This window comes from Anticarsia gemmatalis, chromosome Z (genome assembly GCF_050436995.1).
Source record: "Anticarsia gemmatalis isolate Benzon Research Colony breed Stoneville strain chromosome Z, ilAntGemm2 primary, whole genome shotgun sequence".
Classification (NCBI taxonomy): Eukaryota; Metazoa; Arthropoda; class Insecta; order Lepidoptera; family Erebidae; genus Anticarsia; species Anticarsia gemmatalis.
The window spans coordinates 3792347-3812092 of record NC_134776.1 but is presented as its reverse complement, the minus strand read 5'-3'; the positions used below and the strand labels follow the sequence as shown (position 1 = coordinate 3812092).

The 19746-nt window shown below is 36.0% G+C and overlaps 1 protein-coding gene across 5 annotated transcripts in view; it reads right to left on the bottom strand.

The window, feature by feature from the left end:
- Nucleotides 1–516: 516 nt before the first annotated feature.
- The window catches only part of ClC-c (chloride channel protein 3), a 34987-nt gene continuing 15757 nt past the window's right edge, over nt 517–19746 (bottom strand). For all 5 annotated transcript variants that reach the window (XM_076135325.1, XM_076135328.1, XM_076135326.1 and 2 more), the window contains 14 exons: nt 17790–17825; nt 16569–16705; nt 15027–15230; nt 14176–14326; nt 12712–12870; nt 12311–12450; nt 9327–9509; nt 8708–8922; nt 8132–8340; nt 7680–7820; nt 7289–7499; nt 5648–5811; nt 4987–5200; nt 517–4577 (listed from right to left, as the gene is read on the bottom strand). In XM_076135325.1, coding sequence (XP_075991440.1) covers nt 4487–4577; nt 4987–5200; nt 5648–5811; nt 7289–7499; nt 7680–7820; nt 8132–8340; nt 8708–8922; nt 9327–9509; nt 12311–12450; nt 12712–12870; nt 14176–14326; nt 15027–15230; nt 16569–16705; nt 17790–17825 — 2255 coding nt within the window. In that variant the 3' untranslated portion in view covers nt 517–4486. The remainder of the gene's footprint in view (nt 4578–4986; nt 5201–5647; nt 5812–7288; nt 7500–7679; nt 7821–8131; nt 8341–8707; nt 8923–9326; nt 9510–12310; nt 12451–12711; nt 12871–14175; nt 14327–15026; nt 15231–16568; nt 16706–17789; nt 17826–19746) is intronic.

Sequence of the window (19746 nt, the reverse complement as noted above, 5' to 3'; positions counted from 1 at the left end):
CATTAAATTTTATCTATCTTATATTTTATCAGACAATCTCATCTAAAACCTTGAGTTACCTACAAGCCGAGGTAGGTAGTGTTAGAGTATTATTGAGAACTGGTAGAAGAAAGCGACCGTCACGGCACTCTCCCCTACAAATTCTGCCGGATTTGTAGAGCGAGCGTCGCGACGCGGCGCTGTGCGGCAACGCGTCGCCGGACTCTCCTGCACATGCTCACTGAGTGGACACCTACCACTGACACTGTTCTATTTGATAATATTTACTGTAATATGGCAGGTATGTCTGTATGGCGAAGCATTAAGCAAAAATGAAGTACATATTTTATTCATGAGCCAGCTATTTTACTTTTAGTATTTCGTTCAAATTTATGCAAGTAGGTATGTCTCTGTCCTGAAATATCCATTTGAAATATTGATTATAATTTAAACCTACAAATTTGGATTGTCATGTGAATACTTAACTCTGTTTACTTAAAGCTTGGGAAAGGGTATTTTTAAACACAAAAAAACAACTACATTTAAAACATTACTATATTTTAGGCATGGACATATTCCCAATTAATATTTTTGTGATATTGACAATATGGGCTCAACGCGCACTCACACAGACTTATAGATAGTTGAGATGCATCAGGCGTCCTCCACACAAAGAGATGTCGCACAGTAGTGTTTGTGATGAGAGCTTAAAGCTGGAGCTTGTAAACCTTGTGCATTGTTCACGCAAGTGACTGTAGGCAGGCGTAGGAACACTTCTGCACGAGTATTCATGCTATCATTATTTCTTATGGAAATCAGCATTGCGAGATCAATTCAAGCCGGTGACTGACTGACTAGTAAATTTAATCTTGAACTGACGCACCATAGTCTGAGCGATCGTAAATGTCGCACGGCGAGTAGAGCCGTAGAGTCAATATCAGTCGGCAAATGCGAAAGCCGTAACTTTTCAAACTCGAGTGTTAGTCAGTTCCTAGCTTTACAATAATCCCCGCCAAATAGACTCTGTGTTAATGTGCCTTGAACCCTTACAAAGTAAAATAAAGTTAATAACAATATTTTAAACATCGAAGATACCACTATGTTATTTGACACCTTGTAACTCGGCTAATCGAGAGAAAAACATTAATAAATCTCATAAACATTGATATTTTAAAAGGAATAAATCTTATACACAAAATAACGAGGAACAGATGGTGCGCTCCGGAAAATGAAAGTACTCTGAAATAGGTCTCAGACGAGGAGTCTTCATAACGACTTGATAGAATTATTACTATCTCTACGTGAGCAGATGTTTGCAAGAACTGTACGTAGTAGATTACAATGTTAGGGTCCCTATATTATTATATGCAGAGTAGTGGAAGGTAACAAGTAGTGAGGGAGAGCAAAGTAGCGAGCTTGTTGCGAGTGCAGTACGAGACGCTGCAGTGTCGCGTGTGAGGTGAAGTGCCGCGGTGCAGCGGTGCCGGGACAGAGCGCCCCGCGGCAGTGGCGGTGTGGAGCGAACCCTCTGTGCCTACATATTTCATGTGTTATAGATCTAAGACAGACCAGTACTCACACGTGATTTCAGATTAATATTGCACACCAATATAACGAGTGTTATGACGCATCATATAATTATGTAAAATCTATTAAAAAATGAGCCGGCGCCAGCGAGTGGCGCGGCGCCCTCGTGTATACTTAGTAATGCAATATTTACAAATACTAGTCAGGTATATTTCTAATTTTCAGTCCTTTTATATAAAAATACATATTAGTAAACAGTACAATATTTATATAACGGTAACGAGACGAAATATATAATCATTCTCGAACGTTCCACACATAGTAGTCTCCTCCTTACAATCGGCCGGTGCGCGATATTGCGTCGAGAAATCAAATCGCATATATATTATAGCATCGTGTTGTATTACATAAAGGATAAGCTGACATATATACATACAAATAAATGAAGCGAGCTGCTCAATAATACCTCTATAAAATAAATCACATCCCTGTATCAATTTTAATTCAAAAATGCAAATATATACAAACACGTTGGTCGTTGATAGGTGTTGTTAAATAATATAATATCATAGTTGTGATAGTAGTGATAGTGAACATCGACACGCGGCCCGTACAGTGGGCTCACGTCTACACTAACATATATTATAATATAATCTATACGAATACTGTTCGTTAGCTCATTACTAGTACAGGCTGACATGCGACCGGTACAGAGACTACAAGAGTACAGAGACGTGCGGCTACTGTTTGTATCGATTATCGTGTAAATATTCAGGTATTTACAATAAACACTACTTGTCTACTACAGTAACAGAATATTGCTAGAGGGCTGACGCCGACGGTCTATATATTCGTGCGTGAAACTAGTTAACATACAACTATTATAAATATTACAACATCAATTGCACACAGAGAAACATGACAACGTACATTACGTAGACGCACTCTCGCGTTAAATACAAAGTGTGGGGCATGACCAGCCTTTGTTAAAGAATGTATCAGTAAATCGGTAACATCTATATAACTTCACAACATGTAGAGCAGATTGTGTGCAACACCAGCCCGTCTTATGCGTCAGCCCTTAAAACGACTAACTATTGTAAATATATAATCTGTTATATTTCTGTGAGATAACTATACATTGTTACGAAGCGGGGGATTCTACGGCTTATCTTACTTACGTTACACTTACAATAGAGCCAATTTATTAAAGAAATGTTACAATTACAATAATTTCAAAGTACTCATAAGAATCTCGTGAATAACGTGAGCACATAAGTCTACAATTTATAATCGAATGCAATACAATTTCAGTTGGTGTATCGGTTACCTGCTTAGTACCTAACATCGATAGATAATGTAATATTGAAACAACTCTGAGAGCTTGTCACATCAGTAAAAATGACTTAATCATTACAAAGTTCACTTACAACGACGTTGATAAAGATTCAAAATTTTATTTGATATTTGTCTTCTTAATAAAAATCTTTGGATGGAATAGTCATGCTTTTAAAATTGTTTAGATAACCGATCTACCAACTAACTCACGGTATAATATTGTATGTACAATGTATGAGTATTAATATTTAATGATTGGCTCAAACGTGTTAATGAATCTCTTCAGACCAAGCCCGTGTGAGAATGTTATTTTAAATAGAATTAGCTAAAGGACACTTTGTAGTAGAATTAGAAAAGTAATGTAAAAAGGGAGATATAAAGTTAGTTTAATTGATTTACCTACTCGTCTACGGGTTATCATAACAACCAGACAGTACTATCGGCTAAATAGTTTGGAAAGTGCCAGTACAATATCATAATAACATTATAATTACATGTTACGTTAATATGCTTTCTATACATTCATAAATCTATGTTCCATTATAGGCTCGCCGAGAGGGCGCTAATTTAATAATATATTCAATATGTTACAAGCTAGTGAAATGTGTCGTAATAATTATGCTAGACTGTATGTTACGGCTCGACAACAACAAACATATAATGTGTGCTATATTACAACATAGTACGCTTAATACTACAACACGACAAATAAATCTCTAAAATACTACTAAAAATGAGATATTCCTTATCAATTTGCCATTTCATCATACATGGGGGAACAATCTTGTTACAAAAATCAATGTGTAAAATCTAACTAAATTGTGAATAAAATAGGTCATTTGTAAAAACATCTATAAATTCAATATTTGCAGAAATAAATTATTGTTAAAATAAATACAAACACGATTATACAGACAGTAAAATGATTAAAATAATAAAAAAAATGTTTATACACTTAAAATAAATAATACAATTTGTGAACATTTCGAGCGACCCACGCGGATTATTCTCTGTACATACAACTCGACACTTTACTAAATATACTGATGTTTATATTTCATTACATTTACGGCCAGTTTCACCACTAATAGATCGAATATCGGATAATTTATCCGATGGATAAAGTGACAGCTAAGTCTCTCTAAATCTGTAGGTTGAATGACAATGTCTTGTCATATTTAGAAGTCATGAAACCGGCCATAAGCGTAGCATACTTAAATATACATAATTAATATGTTATATGCTTAAAATCTGATATATCTAGCTGACGTTGTAGTGCAGCATAACATGTATATACAAACATTCAGTGACAATATATCTATAGCTTGTTATACACAAGTATTTATATAGTAATATAATCATAAAATACGACAACTGCATTAAATAGTTCCTTAAAATTGTTCCTGTCGTCATGAGACTAATAATCTATGTACTATGTAATAAATATGACATTTAGTTAACAGTGAGATGAACGTAGTGTAAATATAGTATATATTGTGATTATTGTGATATAATAGTGTATATATACATGGTGTATGTGATGTATGGCGATATTTGGTGAAGTATAATGATGTATAATGATGTATCGTGATGTGTAGTGTGTTGTTGTGTGTTACGCAGTGGGGCGCGAAGTGTATCGCTCTTAGTTGAACAGCACGGAGTTGGGGTCCTCATTGTCCATCGCCTTCACGTGACGCAGCACATCCTTCTTTGTGATCACTCCCAGCAAGCGGCTGTACACAAAACATGAGGTTATTATAATGTTAAAAGTTAAGTTTAGAGTAAGACACAAGTATTTTGTGACATAATGCCTTTTGTAGCCTTTTGATCAGGCACTAGTGTATTGAAATGCAACAATTATTCGTCGATTATAAAGTTTGTTTCATTGAATAAGGGGCGCGCTTATTGCTTGCTTGTAAACAGAAAGTATTACTTAATCTGACTTGAGAATCGTACTTAAGACCTAACCATTATACTGCTGTGAAGAAAGAAGCAAGAATAATATGAATACTTCTCTGTGTAGCTGTTTATTTAGGAGTATATAAGCGCGTTTATCTGTTGTTTGATTACTATTATTATTTGCTTAGTTTGCAATTAAACATCCGTGTGTAAGTTGTCAAAGTAATATTTAATTTATCTTACCCGTTATGTGTGACGAGGGTCTGTCGCAGGCCCAGCTTGCGGAACATGTCGACGACGGTCTCCATGGGGGTCTGGTCGGTGACGGTGATGGGCGCCATGTCGAGGATGCGCGACAGGTGCAGGCAGGGCGTGGGCGACGGCGGCAGGTTGTTGTTGTTCACGAACACCACCACCGACTGGCTGCAGATGCCCTCAATCGTACGGCGAGCGTTAGCTGTGACAATTACAACTTTAGTTTAACTACTGTCCACGGCTAGGTAAGTTTTCGTTCGGAATTAGGGAGAGGTTAGACGTTGAGTTGTGGCCAAGTGTGTACATGGAGTCAATCTTAATCTAAGTAATTCTGTTAGTGTTTTGTCAATCAGTAAAATGTTGATAAGGTATCACTGATTCTTCGATCTGATCATTGATACCCTTATAATAAAAACCATCTCAAAGTTGATAGATGTAATCAACAAAGCTGCTTTCAAAATTATTTCTTCCCGTTTACTACCATTATATTAACCAATTCCAATTCATTCCCTACACTCTAAATCACAATTAACCATTTTTGTACGAACAAATACTACTTCATTTACTACAACAACGATTGTAAAAGACAAACATTCCTAATCACTTTTATACAGTCTTACCATAGTAACTAACTTAAAAGTGAACTCACCGATAGCAAGGTTGAGGTCCCTGCGCAGCACGAATCCGACCAGGTACTGCGACTCCTTGGACACGACGACCGGGTAGCCGTTATGTTCCGTCTCCTTCAGCAGCGTTTCCACGTCGTCCACCGTCATCGAGTCCTGGGTTATCACCGAAAGCGTCTCGTTGCGTCTGCAACAAGGAACAATGGTTTTTGTAGATCTGTACTCTTAGTAGGTAAAGATTATCTTGCTATAGTAGTTTTCCATTAATTGTACTGTAATCTCTGCCTACCCCGTGACGTAAAAGTTGTGATATCGTTTGATTATAGCCAGCCGCCAGCGAATATAATGTTGAAATAATGTAGTTTATATTCTTAAACTTTCTGGATAAGGAATGGTTTGCGGATAGCAAAATAATTAAGACTAGATTATATTGTTTTAATAAACATTAATTCCAGTTAAATATAGGTTTACGCAAAGCTATTAATATTTTCGTTAGTATGATAATTATCACTAAATCAATACAGATAAAGAAAAAAGATGATTAGCCAGCTTGTACATAATTAAAATCAGTAAAAAGTTTTTTTTGCAATAAGACAGCTCACAGCAACAGTTATATTTTTTTACAACTTATTTCACAAATCGCTAAGCACAATAAAATCTATGTTTATGTTTACTGCTATTGCGTGTTTTGGAAAGGAATAAATAATGAACGATTTTCTGACTTTAAAAGCCAATTAGCTAATAATATATTGAGATAGCTATTTATTTAGTTCATTATTGAAATCGCAGCAATGAAACCCTGTTTAAACATTTTTGCCAAGTATCTATACTGTAATCAGTCGCCCAGCTAGTCAAGATATTTATTTTCGTACTTAATTGTGTTCTATCTCTATAATTGAGAATTGAACTCAATTGTTCATGGATGTTTGTAATTGTATTAGCAACAAACTAATAAAATTTTACTCTTTGTTTTAAAACTATAGCACAGCTTGTTTACACATACATAAAATCCGCCTTGTTTCCATAAGGGATAGGAAAAGATCAGATAACGCCACTTGATACTATCTTTACGAACTTCCCTTGCTTCATTCACATCTATACATTTTGTCATACGGGTAATTTATAATTTTATAGCACAGCTTGTATAGCATTCATATTATTTTTCGGCTATGAAAAATATATTTTTGTTACTATTATATTCTGAAACCAAAAATATTTGTGTGATTGCGACGATTCAATATTGAACGCAAGCATGGTGATCGCACAGCATCATCATATTCATTATTGAATTTAACTTGTAAAATTATAAATAACTGAAGTAATCAAATAATTTTGTAAGAAGCCCCTGTTCTTTCTACAACCAGCTTGAATTAATAGTCTTTATTTTATATATGGCTTATTGCGTAGTATAAGTTGAATAAAGTTTAATCAGCACAGCAGAAAAATAAAATATTTATGGAGTATATATAAAAAACATTCTAAGGATGGGGTAGGCAGAGTGACCTCAAATTTATCATTAACTATAGTTTTATGTCAGATAATAAACTAATTTTCTTGTACATTTTTTAACGAAAGATGAGTACTACGTTTCGTCATTAACAATGTAATAGGAGGTGAACACTGTTATTTCAAGTATGAAATTTTGAAGATAAGTAGACACTCACTTGGGTTGCATCACATCGGCAGCTAGCGAGGTATGTTGGAACTCGTCCTTGCTGTCCAGGAAGGGATATCCGTTGAGTGCGATGTGCGCGTCGTAGATGCCCTGGCGGCCGAGCGCGTCGCCCACCCACTTGGACGCCATGGCCGCCGCCATCAGGGGCACGATGTACCGCACCCCACCCGTCAGCTCGAACATTATCACCACCAACGATACTGTACAAAGAGATATGTTATGAGTAAATATGAAATTGACAATAAAGTAAGTAATGTGTCGATTGTAGTGTGCTATAGTAAAATAACTCCAATAAAGATGGCTGTATTTATCTTTCATTGTTGTCGTGATTTTTTTGTATTTTTTAGGTCTGAGTTTGTATTTTAAGTAAGAGTATTTACCAGTCATCCGAGTAACTCCTCCGAGCACAGCGGCGGCGCCCACCATGGCATACAGTCCGGGAGTGATGCAGTCGTCGCCGGTGGAACATTCTCCAGAGAACAGCCAGATCTTCGGGTAGTTGTAAGCCAGTTGCTCCACACCTAACATAGCAAAAACATAGTATATTCAACATTTTTGATATATTCCTATTTGTCGTTAAACACTGTCCCTTGATAGATTGTTAACCAATCATCAAGCTGAACAAGTTTATAGCGATGTTTCAGGCAAAAACTACTGTTTTTAACATTTTGAAAAAAATATACTTCAGAATACGAAATAATGTAATTACAAATGTATCATTAAACCCGTAAATATTAACGGAACATGGTGCTTTTATAATGTGTTCTCTAGTTTAAGTTCAACCTCTCAAACAATATTACTAGTCTCAAAAATAACTGTAGCTACTACATACCAATGCCAACGATCCTGCCCGCGATGGCGCCGAGCGCAAGACTAGGAATGAAGAGTCCGCAGGGCACCTTGATGCCGAAGGTGAAGATGGTCATGACCAGCTTGAGGATGAGCGCCAGCACCAGCAGCCAGATGGCGCGGTACACGCCGGGGCCCGCCGCCGCCTTCTCGATGGCCGAGTTCACATCAGTGAAGTTGCGGTTGTAATCACTGTATGCAACAAAATAGTTTAAATGTTGAATTTTTCTTGCCAGTGCATGGCTATTAGTAAATAAAAAAAACAATTACTTTTTGTTCTAGCACAATAATATACAAATAGTTTTATTATTGAAAATTCTGCCTTTACGCTTGTGAACGTACGTTTTCCTAAATATTATAACAACAGAATAATTTATGTGTCAGTCTGTCACAAATTATGTTTTGAATGCAGAAAGTCGAGATAACAATGCATAAAATTATAAGGCTTTTAGATTAGAACCCTTTCTAATTTTTATATCAGATATTCAATATCATTTTATTTGACCAAGAAAAGTTACTACAGATGAAAATATTTCGGAAATATACAAAATGCTCTTACCACAGAGGATCAGAGTTGGAGATGCCGCACTGATTGAACAGCAGGTAGATGAGCTCGCTGGTGTTCATGCGCGTGTAGGGGTTGGGGTAGGCGATGACGGCGGTGATGAGCGTCACCACCAGCACCTCCGTCACGGGGTACTGGCCCAGCTTCGAGTACTTGCGGTAGCGGCACCAGTAGATGTTCGCCTTTATGAATACCGTCGCGATGCAGCCCTGCGTTATCATACATGACGTTTTAATAAGTGTAAATTTCTACGCGCTTGGAGTACCGAAACTTGACATAAATTGGTATTGTATCGTCGGATTATGTGAGGTTCGTTTTTCTTATTTTTTAATCCAATTCAGTTTGAAATCTATTGTAATTTTGGCAGTTTTGAATTATAAAGGTATTGTATGTGTAAAAAATTTAGGTAACTTATTATTCAACCATCCAAAACCTTCCAAAAACCAAAAACCTATCTCATGAGTATGTGTTGCTGACTATGTTAGAAACAGCTTAACCAATGTTTTTAACATTTACGTGGATATTCAGCAAAACTCAAGGAGTTATTTTATTTCCTAATTTATTTATTATTATATCGCAAAACAACATTTTTTGTGTGAATATTTCCACTCACCCCAATAATACCGAGGCCGACGAACGGAATCAGCTCGAAGAAGATCCATGGTTTGTTGTACTCCACGAAGAACAGCACCGAGTGCTCGTTGCCGAAGGGATTGATCGAGCGCAGGATGAACGCCGCTATCAGCGCGCAGAAGAACGAACGCCACAGAGTCTTCAGAGGGAAGTAGTACGACACCTACAGGAATACATTTGTTATATAATGTTCGTATTGCTTGTTCTTATGATGTAAAGATGGGTCAAAAATGTGTTACGTTGTTACAATTAAAAAGTAATTTTGTCTGGCTGTATGACGCGATTTTAAGGATTAATGGTTATTTAGAAGATATTTTATTTAATTCTGGCTATTTAACCCTAATTTAACGGTAAATAGTAATTGAGACGAAATTTTACAGAGTGACATCACAACGGCTATGTACACTGCCGGTCAAAAGTTTGAGACCACCTACATAAAAGAAGGAAAATGGAATAAAACTCAAAATATAAAACAAAATGTTTAATTATTATTTAAAATACTTATTTACTAATATACATACTTCTAAAATAAAACAAAACAGTAGAGAAATTACAATGGTATACATCAAAAATGCCCTTCATATCTTAAACTGATTTTTCGTCAAAAAATCCACCTTTACACTTTATCACTTTTTTCACTAGTCTCGGCATACGAGCAATTAATTTATTTATTGTCTCTGGTGAAATATTATTCCAGCTCTCCTGTAACACCTTCCACATGTCTTCTTTGGAGGAGGGACAGCAATTGTGGACATTTCTGTCCAGCTCTTCCCATAAAAGCTCAATTGGATTGAGATCCGGGCTCTGAGGAGGCCACACCATGTTTTTTAACACCCCTTCTGTCTCTTTTTGTTCCAAAAAGCCCCTGCATAATTTTGAACTGTGCTTTGGATCGTTATCCTGCTGGAAAATAAATCCATCGCCGATTAATCGCAAACCAGACGGAACGGCATTTTGCTCTAGTATTTCTTTATATTGCTCCTTTTTCATAATTCCGTCAACTCGTACCAAATCTCCGGTTCCGTGGCTCGAGAAACATCCCCAGACCATAATGGAACCACCTCCATGCTTGACTGTTGGCACCACACAGTCTGGCATCATCTTTTCCTCGGCGCTACGTCGAACAAAAACTCGTCGTTTTGATCCAAATATTTCAAATTTGGATTCATCTGTCCAAAGAACTTTTTTAAAGTCTTCTTCAGACCAGTCTCGATGGGTAAGGGCCCACTGCATCCGTTTCCGTTTGTTTTGTGGCCTTAGTAGTGGTTTTCGTACAGCGACGCGACCAAACAACTTGGCATCTCTCAATCGTCTTTTTACTGTAGTCACTGACACAGGTTCGGATCGGGTTTTATTCACTTCAGCGCAGATTTCTGGTGCTGTTAGGCGTCTATTCCGCTTGCTGGTAACGACGATAAAATTATCCTCGCTAGAAGTAGTAGCTCTCGGCCTTCCTGACCGCGGACGATCTTGATTAGTGCCAGTCTCCTTGTATCGGGTTATTGCGTTATGAACACAAGTCTTCGACAACTTAAGTTGAGAGGCAATCTCACGTTCAGATTTGCCTTCTTTGTGTAAAACAACTATGACTGCACGAGTTTCACTGCTAATTTCGTGCACTTTTCCCATTTTAAGATGTCTTCACTGTCACAAGGATGAGCTCAGACTAAACGAGATAAAAAAAGATTAACTTCATGAAAACTCAGGTAATAAATATGTTTTAAAACGTTTAAATAATCCTAAATTCCAGTTAACAAGAAACAAAAGCAAAATATGCAATGTTTTGGTCGGCTCATAAAAAAATTACAATGATTTACCATTTGGTCGTTGCGCGGCGTTCATTGATGTTTTGAAACAATAGACCTTTCTAGGACGATAAGATAAAAATATATAAAGAAAAGGTTCTTAGAAATTCTCTAATAACAATAGAATACACAGATGTTCAAATTAGGTCTTTACCATATGTACTTTTGAAATAATTTGTTGGTGACGAAGATTCTTACAAGTGGTCTCAAACTTTTGACCGGCAGTGTATGTTACAAAAAGGTGAATATGCAATGAAAACTCGGGAGTTTACAGTTACTATATGTAGTAAATAATTGAACGATATAAAATTTTTCGATATTATAGTTTCTTTGTGTCGATTTACAACGCATGTAATATACAAATGGTGCATTATTAAATTAAAAATTCCAATCAAACTATATTATCTACTTTTCAATGGAAACATAGTAAAGGCTTGTTGACAAAAACTATCAATGCTATTAACACAAAAAAATAACAAGTAATCGATCTACGAGTAAGGCCAACAAGAAACGAGGAAGGAAAACCAAACTGATTGAAACCTGACAATATTTCCTTATACCTCGAAACTTTTACTGGACACACAAAGTATTTTCTAAGGATTCGAACGTTGAACAAACTGCGCAATCTTATTCTTACAGAGCTAAAAACACTGACTGAATAAAAGTACTATGATAATAATATAGTGTGTTTGTAAGAACTATCAAGGATTACCGCTTATATAACTTTATGAAATTAAATATTGAAATACTGACCAAAAACCTAATTTTTAGTTAAGAACTGTGTTACATGCGTGTTACGGCTACACCTGAGCCAATTGAAACGTGTGAACAAGTCATGTCATTTTATCGGAGTCTCTCGCTTGCACTTACACATTGTCACATTTCTATGATTCTAATGATTATGACGTAGTTCGCACGTTTGTAACGGCCTGAGTATAACAAAACTTGACAATATACTCTTATCATATGTGAATGCTTCAGTCTTTCTGTATCATATTTGGAACTGTGCGTGATTTAATGTATGTATGTATTAATTGGACACGAATAGCGGAGATAGAGAGGACTGGAAGAAAATGGGGGAGGCCTTTGCCCAGCAGTGGGACAGTACGGGCTAACAAAAAAATGTATTAAGTATTTACATTATGTACTTTATACTTACTTCTTCCAAACTGAAGAGTACGCCACCGATGGGTGCTCCGAAGGCGACGGAGACGCCCGCAGCAGCCGCCGCAGACAATATCTCACGCTTCTTAGCCTCGTTGCGACCGTACTTGGGAAACAGGTACGATAGGATGTTACCTAGGGGACAAATTACATCGATTTACAACTGGAAAACTATATAATGTGTTACAAAAAAGTTTAGTTTGAAGTATTATTGTGACTTTTGTAGGCAAATGTAGGGGTATGTCATTTTTCAACTTTAAAATGTTATTGACTTTTGGAAATTCGGAAATTGAACTTGAGAACGCAAGATGAAAAACCATTGCATCCTTCTGGACACTATTTTACTTTTGATTGCTGTAGAAAGAAGTTTCTAGAAAAATATAGTCATGAACTTACCAAGACAGCTGGCAATATGCACCATGGGTCCTTCCTTCCCGAGCGAGAGTCCGGACGACACGGACAGAATCAGACCGACCACCTTGATGATCAGCGTCCACTTGCCCAGGTACCCACGGATGATGAACCCGCTTAGAATCGTCTTGATCTCAGGTATACCTATGAGAAATTAACGATACGGTATTTTACTGAAAGGCAAATCAACTACTCTTTATAAAACGCTTTTGAGTATAAAAATACCGACGTAATGACGTCACTAGCATAGTATTTGGCTTCTGTCTTTAGTAATTTAAGTATTATCAAGGAATAATTAAATGTGTTAAGCATTTAGAATGTACATTTTATCTACACAAGTTTTTAATATTTTCATTAACCCAGTAAAGAATTATTTTAGTATGAATCCCTTGATAGTGTGCTAGTGTACTACGAATATTGCATGTCTATAGCACAAATAAGGCGAATTACAGTGCCTGTGCAATGTAAAATATTGTTTGTGTTTATAAACAAAGTCCATCGAGGTAGTTCTATGTAAAGTCCAGGCAATGACCATCTACTTAAAGTAAATTTTCTGTACCATATTATGTTGTATACCGATGTCGACTTATTAAGCGGTTACCTTAACCTAAGTATCTTAAATTTTCTTTTAACATGATGATTCATTTATGTAATTATATGTATGGTAGATAACGAGAGTGACGCCTTTTCATTTCGTGTTTCAGTCATTCAAACGGCTCATAAAATACTTTCTTTACTAAGTCGTTTTATATCTGTTTATATTACTAACTGCGCATTAGAACATTCAACGAGCAATAACCGGGGGAGCTGCAATTTTAACTCAATTTAACCGAACGATCAGTGTTAAGCTATTGAAAACGATTGTCTGCAATGAGAGTGAAGGCTTGTGTGCATAAATTGTGTGCGTCCGGTTCAAATTCGCGACGTGCGAACATCACTGTGACCGAGATTTAGTTCAATGCATCGGTTAGACATGATGCATTTGCTAGAATCATCTTACAATAGACTGAACTAGATCGAAATAGATGTCGTTAAAGCAATCGTTCGAATTGTATGCGGCATTAAACTAGAATTTTTTGATAAACCCTGCAGCTATACCCAAATGCCTAAAACTAGATTGATACAAAAGTTGAGGTAAAGCAAGATTTATAATTTGCTTTTAATACCACGTAGCTATAGAAAAGGAAAAACGTCATGCCTGCCTAAGTGTAATTTAATATAATTACGGAGGAGGAAAACATCGTGGCAACATCTAAGAATCTTAAAAATAGAAAACTTATTTTTCTTAATAGGGCTTAATGCCGTAATACCTTACCTACAGCAGAAACTTAAATGAAAATTTATAATACGACTAAGTGAGGTAAAGAAACTTATCAATACTTAAAATAAATCTAAATAGACCAGATATTTTACATAAAAATTCAAATTGTAATAATTGAATGTTCTTACCAGAGCCACAAGCATAAGGCGCGAACATCCGGACGAGCGAGGCGGAGAGAGCGGCGAACACGAGGGCCCACACGATGTAGAACAGGTAGCTGATGATGTAGGCTCCCGGACCCTCGCGTTTACCGCCCAGCACTTGAGGCCAGGTCAGCCACTGTACGAAAAAAATATTGTTAAAATACCCGAACTTAGAACTTTCGTTAAAAGCTAACTAATGCGACAGTCTGTTGTTCAAATCACTGGCGAGAGCCTGATTTTTAACTTAGCTTTTCAATGATAACCTATTTTATTAGGAGTATGCTGAATTTAAATAATATTGTATTTCTGTTCTGAAATGTTAAAAATGCTCATAGCATCTGCCTAAATCAAAACAAGATGAGATAATACGGACAAAACCGCAATAGAAAATTAGTGTCTAGTGAAGTTTCATAACATCAAGAATTTGATGTTCCACAAAAATCACGTGCGTTTTAGAAAGCCTCTGGCTAAATGATTAGACGATAAAAATGGTGATAAAATATCATTAAACGTTTTATCGTATTATTCACCTATCTTGGACAAAATAGCAAGCTGTCTAAGAAAACTGAGTTTTTTTTTATTTACCCAGTTAATTACGAAACTAGCGTATTAATTATTAAAAGTTTGTGATTTATTGCGCATGGTTGTTAACGTCGTGTACGTTAACGAAAGGAAAACAGTAAGGCCAACTTAACGACTCTATAAGTGTTGGATAACCTATCCAATGGATAAAGTGACAACAAACACTTATAATAAGCAACAGTCAGAAGTATCGGTTAGTAACCAATACTTACTTAGAGTGGTGAATCGAGAGCTTAATCTTTTAATGAACGTACCTGAGAGCAATTGCCAGTGTCGAACGTAGTATCAGCATCAGACCAGCAGCATTGTTCCCTGTTCAGCCAGAAGGCTTGCGGGCAGATGCCGAACTTGAGGTCGGTCATCCACGACGCGCCGATGTCGATCACTCCAGCCACCATGCCGGTGCACACCCCCACTAGCAACACGCACACCCATCCTGACCACGCGTCGTGGGCACCCTACACAACATATTATTCTAAGTAAAATGTCCATTAATTTAAAGATAATAATCTTCATATTAATTTTGGGCTTAGTGTTAACGCACCACTTGAGACGCAATGGCAAAATTAGCTGCAGATAAATATTTCAGGCATCGTGAAATCGATTTCAAAGTGAACTATTTGTATTTCCTATGAATAACAGTTTCAGGTCCGATTGTATACTTTGCCTGTTAATTTTGTTAAGTACGACCTAAGATTAGTAGCCATTTCCAATTTGGCAAAGAATGACTATCACTTACGAATATAGAGCAAGTTGGAAGGCAGGAACTCTAGCCTCTAGGCTTCGTTAAGTAATTCAGTTAAATCTGTTTGATTGGTCGTGTGGTGCATCGGTAAAGAGGTCAGCTCGCCACAGTCGCCACATCAATGCACCGCGTCCGGTGCAGTGCATTGGCACACACCAAGGTGACCTCTCATTGAGATTACTTTAGGCTTTTGTGCTCGAGATTTGCATGTTTGTAAAGGGTAAAGCTGGGACACATGAGATTCTGATGCTCCTAAGAAGGAAACTTAGTAGACTTCTACTTTTCTTCCTATAAGAGCTCATTTCTCCATCAACCGATTATTTTATTCAAAGCATGAGCGCCTTATAACCTGACACCTGACTGACTAAGGAGTTTGAATGTAGACCGCAACTTTTACCAATACGCCATTAGCCTAAACCGCTGATTAGTAACAACATTATCATAATTTTTTCTACACCTGAGTTACGCAAGCTCAAAATTCTAGTAAGACTTAATAACAATAATATGCATATTTTGTTTGATTATGTAAACATAAAACAGTCACGTGAAATTCTGCTGACTCATGTAATGGCCGGCCAACGAAACAGGTGGAAATACATTGTTTGTGTATTAACTAATGTCACATGCTACTGTATTTTGTATTTGCATATAATTTGATGTTTTTGTGATAATCTCAGCATTTATTTTTCTATTATTAGCATAAACTACTAAACTTACATAGTTGTTAATGAGTTAACTACTATGCAATTCAGACATACATGAAATTCTATGAGTTATGATTATTCTAAGCTAATTATTGACTATACTTGTTGTATTTTTATCAGCTATGTTTACTAGCCAATTTTGGCTACTTATATATGGTAATATTAAGAAACTAGATCTATCATATTAACAGGTGGTCAGCACAGGCCATAGTGAGAAATATGCATTCAATCATGTTGCAAAGTCAAAGCAGCCATGTCCCATCCTGTGCAATACATTCTGGCAAAATCCCTCCAGAAGGTAGAGAATAAGTGTGTATATGAAATATTTCAATAAATAAGATACCAACCTTGATGAGATCCCATACTGAGTCCTGCCTTTTTTTGACTATGTATCTGTGGCGCATGCGATCGCGAGCGATGTCGCGCTGCCAATCGATGGTGTGGAAGTCGTCATACTGACCAATACCGGGGATATCTTCGTCACCTATCAATAACAATAGTTAGTAGCTAAAGTATATCTTTTGATTTATAGAGACCCTACAGATTGAAAGTGAAACTAGTTCCCTAACTGGACTTGCAATTATGGTACAAGTGACTTACCCTGTGGCATAAGGGCTTTATTAAAACAGATTGTATGGTAAATGCCTGAGACATCCAGGAAAACCTTCATATTAATATATTATTAGAAGCATAGTATGCATTAAATACTGGTTGCAATTAATGCAGCCAGAGATGAGGCAAATTTAAACTATGAATACTCTTCTATTTATGATGCATAACTATAAGGAAAAAGTTAAGAAAAGGATATTCTACATTGTTTATCCTCGAGTCTACCACAGAGTTTGTTCACCTGTTTGTCTGGCCAACCACAATCATTTAGCAATAAAATTAATAATCCTAGATAAAATGATGTTATGATGATAAAACTAAACAAAGGCATAGAATATTATTTTCAAAGATAATGTATAGTCATAATGAAACATGGAAAGTAGTTAAAATGCCAATAGACTTATAAAACTCATTAAATTAAGGGATAGCCAACGGTAGGTGGGAGTGGATTTAAAAAATGTTTAATATCTAGTTTCACCTTCAATCAACAATTATTGTTATAAAAAGAAACAGACAAACAGCTAAGTTCATGTCTTGTTTTTATAAAGTTCATAATAATATAATATGTAAGTATATTCTGTGCAGATATGATTTTGTTTTTCTAGCAATATGCTGCAATTTAACTTCACTGACCTTTTTGTAAAAACGTGAATTATTGAATGTGCAAGACGTTAAAACAGTATCAATCAACACCGCTATCAATTTGTAAACAGGTTTTCTTTCACGACACTGGCACGGTGCGAAATAAGAACTGAGTTTTCCCAAAGAAACATGGAGTTCGAGCCAATAATTTATAGTGCCAGATGTAATAAATTACCTGGCCGATAACAATAAAATGGAAAGTAAACTTGCTTACGAAAAAAGTTGAGTAACAATCGAAATTCAATATTCACGGCACAAAAGAGGCGTTATGTCAATAAAATTATAACGATAACTAGTAAAAAGTATACATTACTCACTTTGCATTCCGTTTCCGGAGAATATAATTGCGTCCCCTGTAACAATATTGCACTAGTTTACAAAAAATTCCTCCAAAAATATATTTTTTTCTCGTTTTGTACTATTTTTCTACACTTTCAACCAGCACATTGGCGTTTAGCTTTATTTATACTAACTAGACTAATATCACATTATTATTAATTGACTACACAAAACATAAGCTAGCGAAACGAAAAAATAAATAAATAAATTAAAATAAAAAAGTATAGCTAAGGTGACGCAGATGTGAAACTGAATGTTATCGTAACGCCATTATTAATAACTGACAGAAGATATTAAGTGTTGCCATACAAATTTCTTAGACAATCTACTAACTTTATTGTTTCGCTGGATTTCTGTTTCACGATTCTTTAATAAAAAGTGTATGTTTCTGCTGCATTAGGAGTTAAAAAAGCTATAGAACTTTTTTACGCTGTTTGGACTTCAAGACACTTAAGTGTTATACTAATATATTCTTATGTATTTTGCTTGTGGTAGGTTTTAGAAGATAGTAGAAAAATAATGCAACGTTGACATTGAGATGGTGATGGGACGGGTGGTGGGTGAAAGACAACACATCGACAGCAGTCACGTGCCTCCGGCAAGCAAGCCTCAGTGGCAAAACAGCCGTCCTTAACGCTGTTATGAAACACTGTAATTTTCACAATCATGACCGACAGATTTCATTACTAAGTTAGAATAAAGAACAAATACACATGCAAAGAAACCCCAATGGCTGTGATCCCAGTTAATACATGAGATTAATGAATTACTTATTCTATAAAACCCTTATTATTCTACATAAATGTTCTAAAAGTCGTTGTTTTGTGGCCTAAGCTATGGTACTGGTACAGGAGAGTGCTGGATGAAATAACTTGCCCAGCTTATAGATTAGCTAGAGGAGCGAGCCTCTTAAATTAGCGTAGTTACATCAGCCCATTTGGCCAAACAAATTATCGTATAATTTAAGACAATGATGAATCACCAATGTGACTTTGCAATGTAAAGACACTGACACTAACACAAACAAATAAAACTGAGATGAATTTGTACAGATACCTACTGTACTAGTAAATTATTAATTTGGCGACGTACCTACCTACATACGTAGAAGTGACAAAAAGATACTCATAGATATTATTTATATGACATACTTACTACGTTTTTAACTTTAAGATACCCGAATTAAGTTTAAATTATTCAAGAATGTACGAAATTAATATACAGAAGTAACTTGTAAAGTATCGATAAAACCAAGCAATTAAATTGATAGTTAAAAACAAGTAAACACCGTGTTACGTTAATCTCATGCATGCGTGACTATTAATCTATTGCGCAGTTATATTTAAACAGCTGGCAATCTACTTTCGATGTTCATTTTTATCGTCTTTAGTTAATAATTGAAATTATATTCTATCGTCATTATATTGTCTTTACCTTCGCATAAATCATTGTTTTGAAACACAAATAAACTGGCTTATATCAATGCGAATATTCTCGAAAAAAATTAATGCTGAAACGACAAAAATCGTCACACTGAACTCAATAATATAGATTAAAAGTTCGTAGAAGATAGTGTTCTTTTATTGTTTTTTGATTACGTGTCTCCAAAGTAGGTACCCAGTGAATCACATAGTACGGTGTAAAAAACAATTTTACCTACATAACCATCGTTTATGAGAGGAGTCTTGTCCTCCTGATCCAGTTCCGTAGGGTCCATCATCATCACATAACAAAACAACTGATTTTATTGCGCTCTCAAATAATACTGGTCGTAAATTATCTAATCGTAAAATATGGACCGACATATCATAGGATTTATCATTTTTTTATCGTGGGTTAGGTATAATAATATCCGTGCATATTTCCTATAGCATTGACTCCATATACAATTAATTTTTCGCGATTTTAGAGAGGAATTTTATTATCGTATTGACA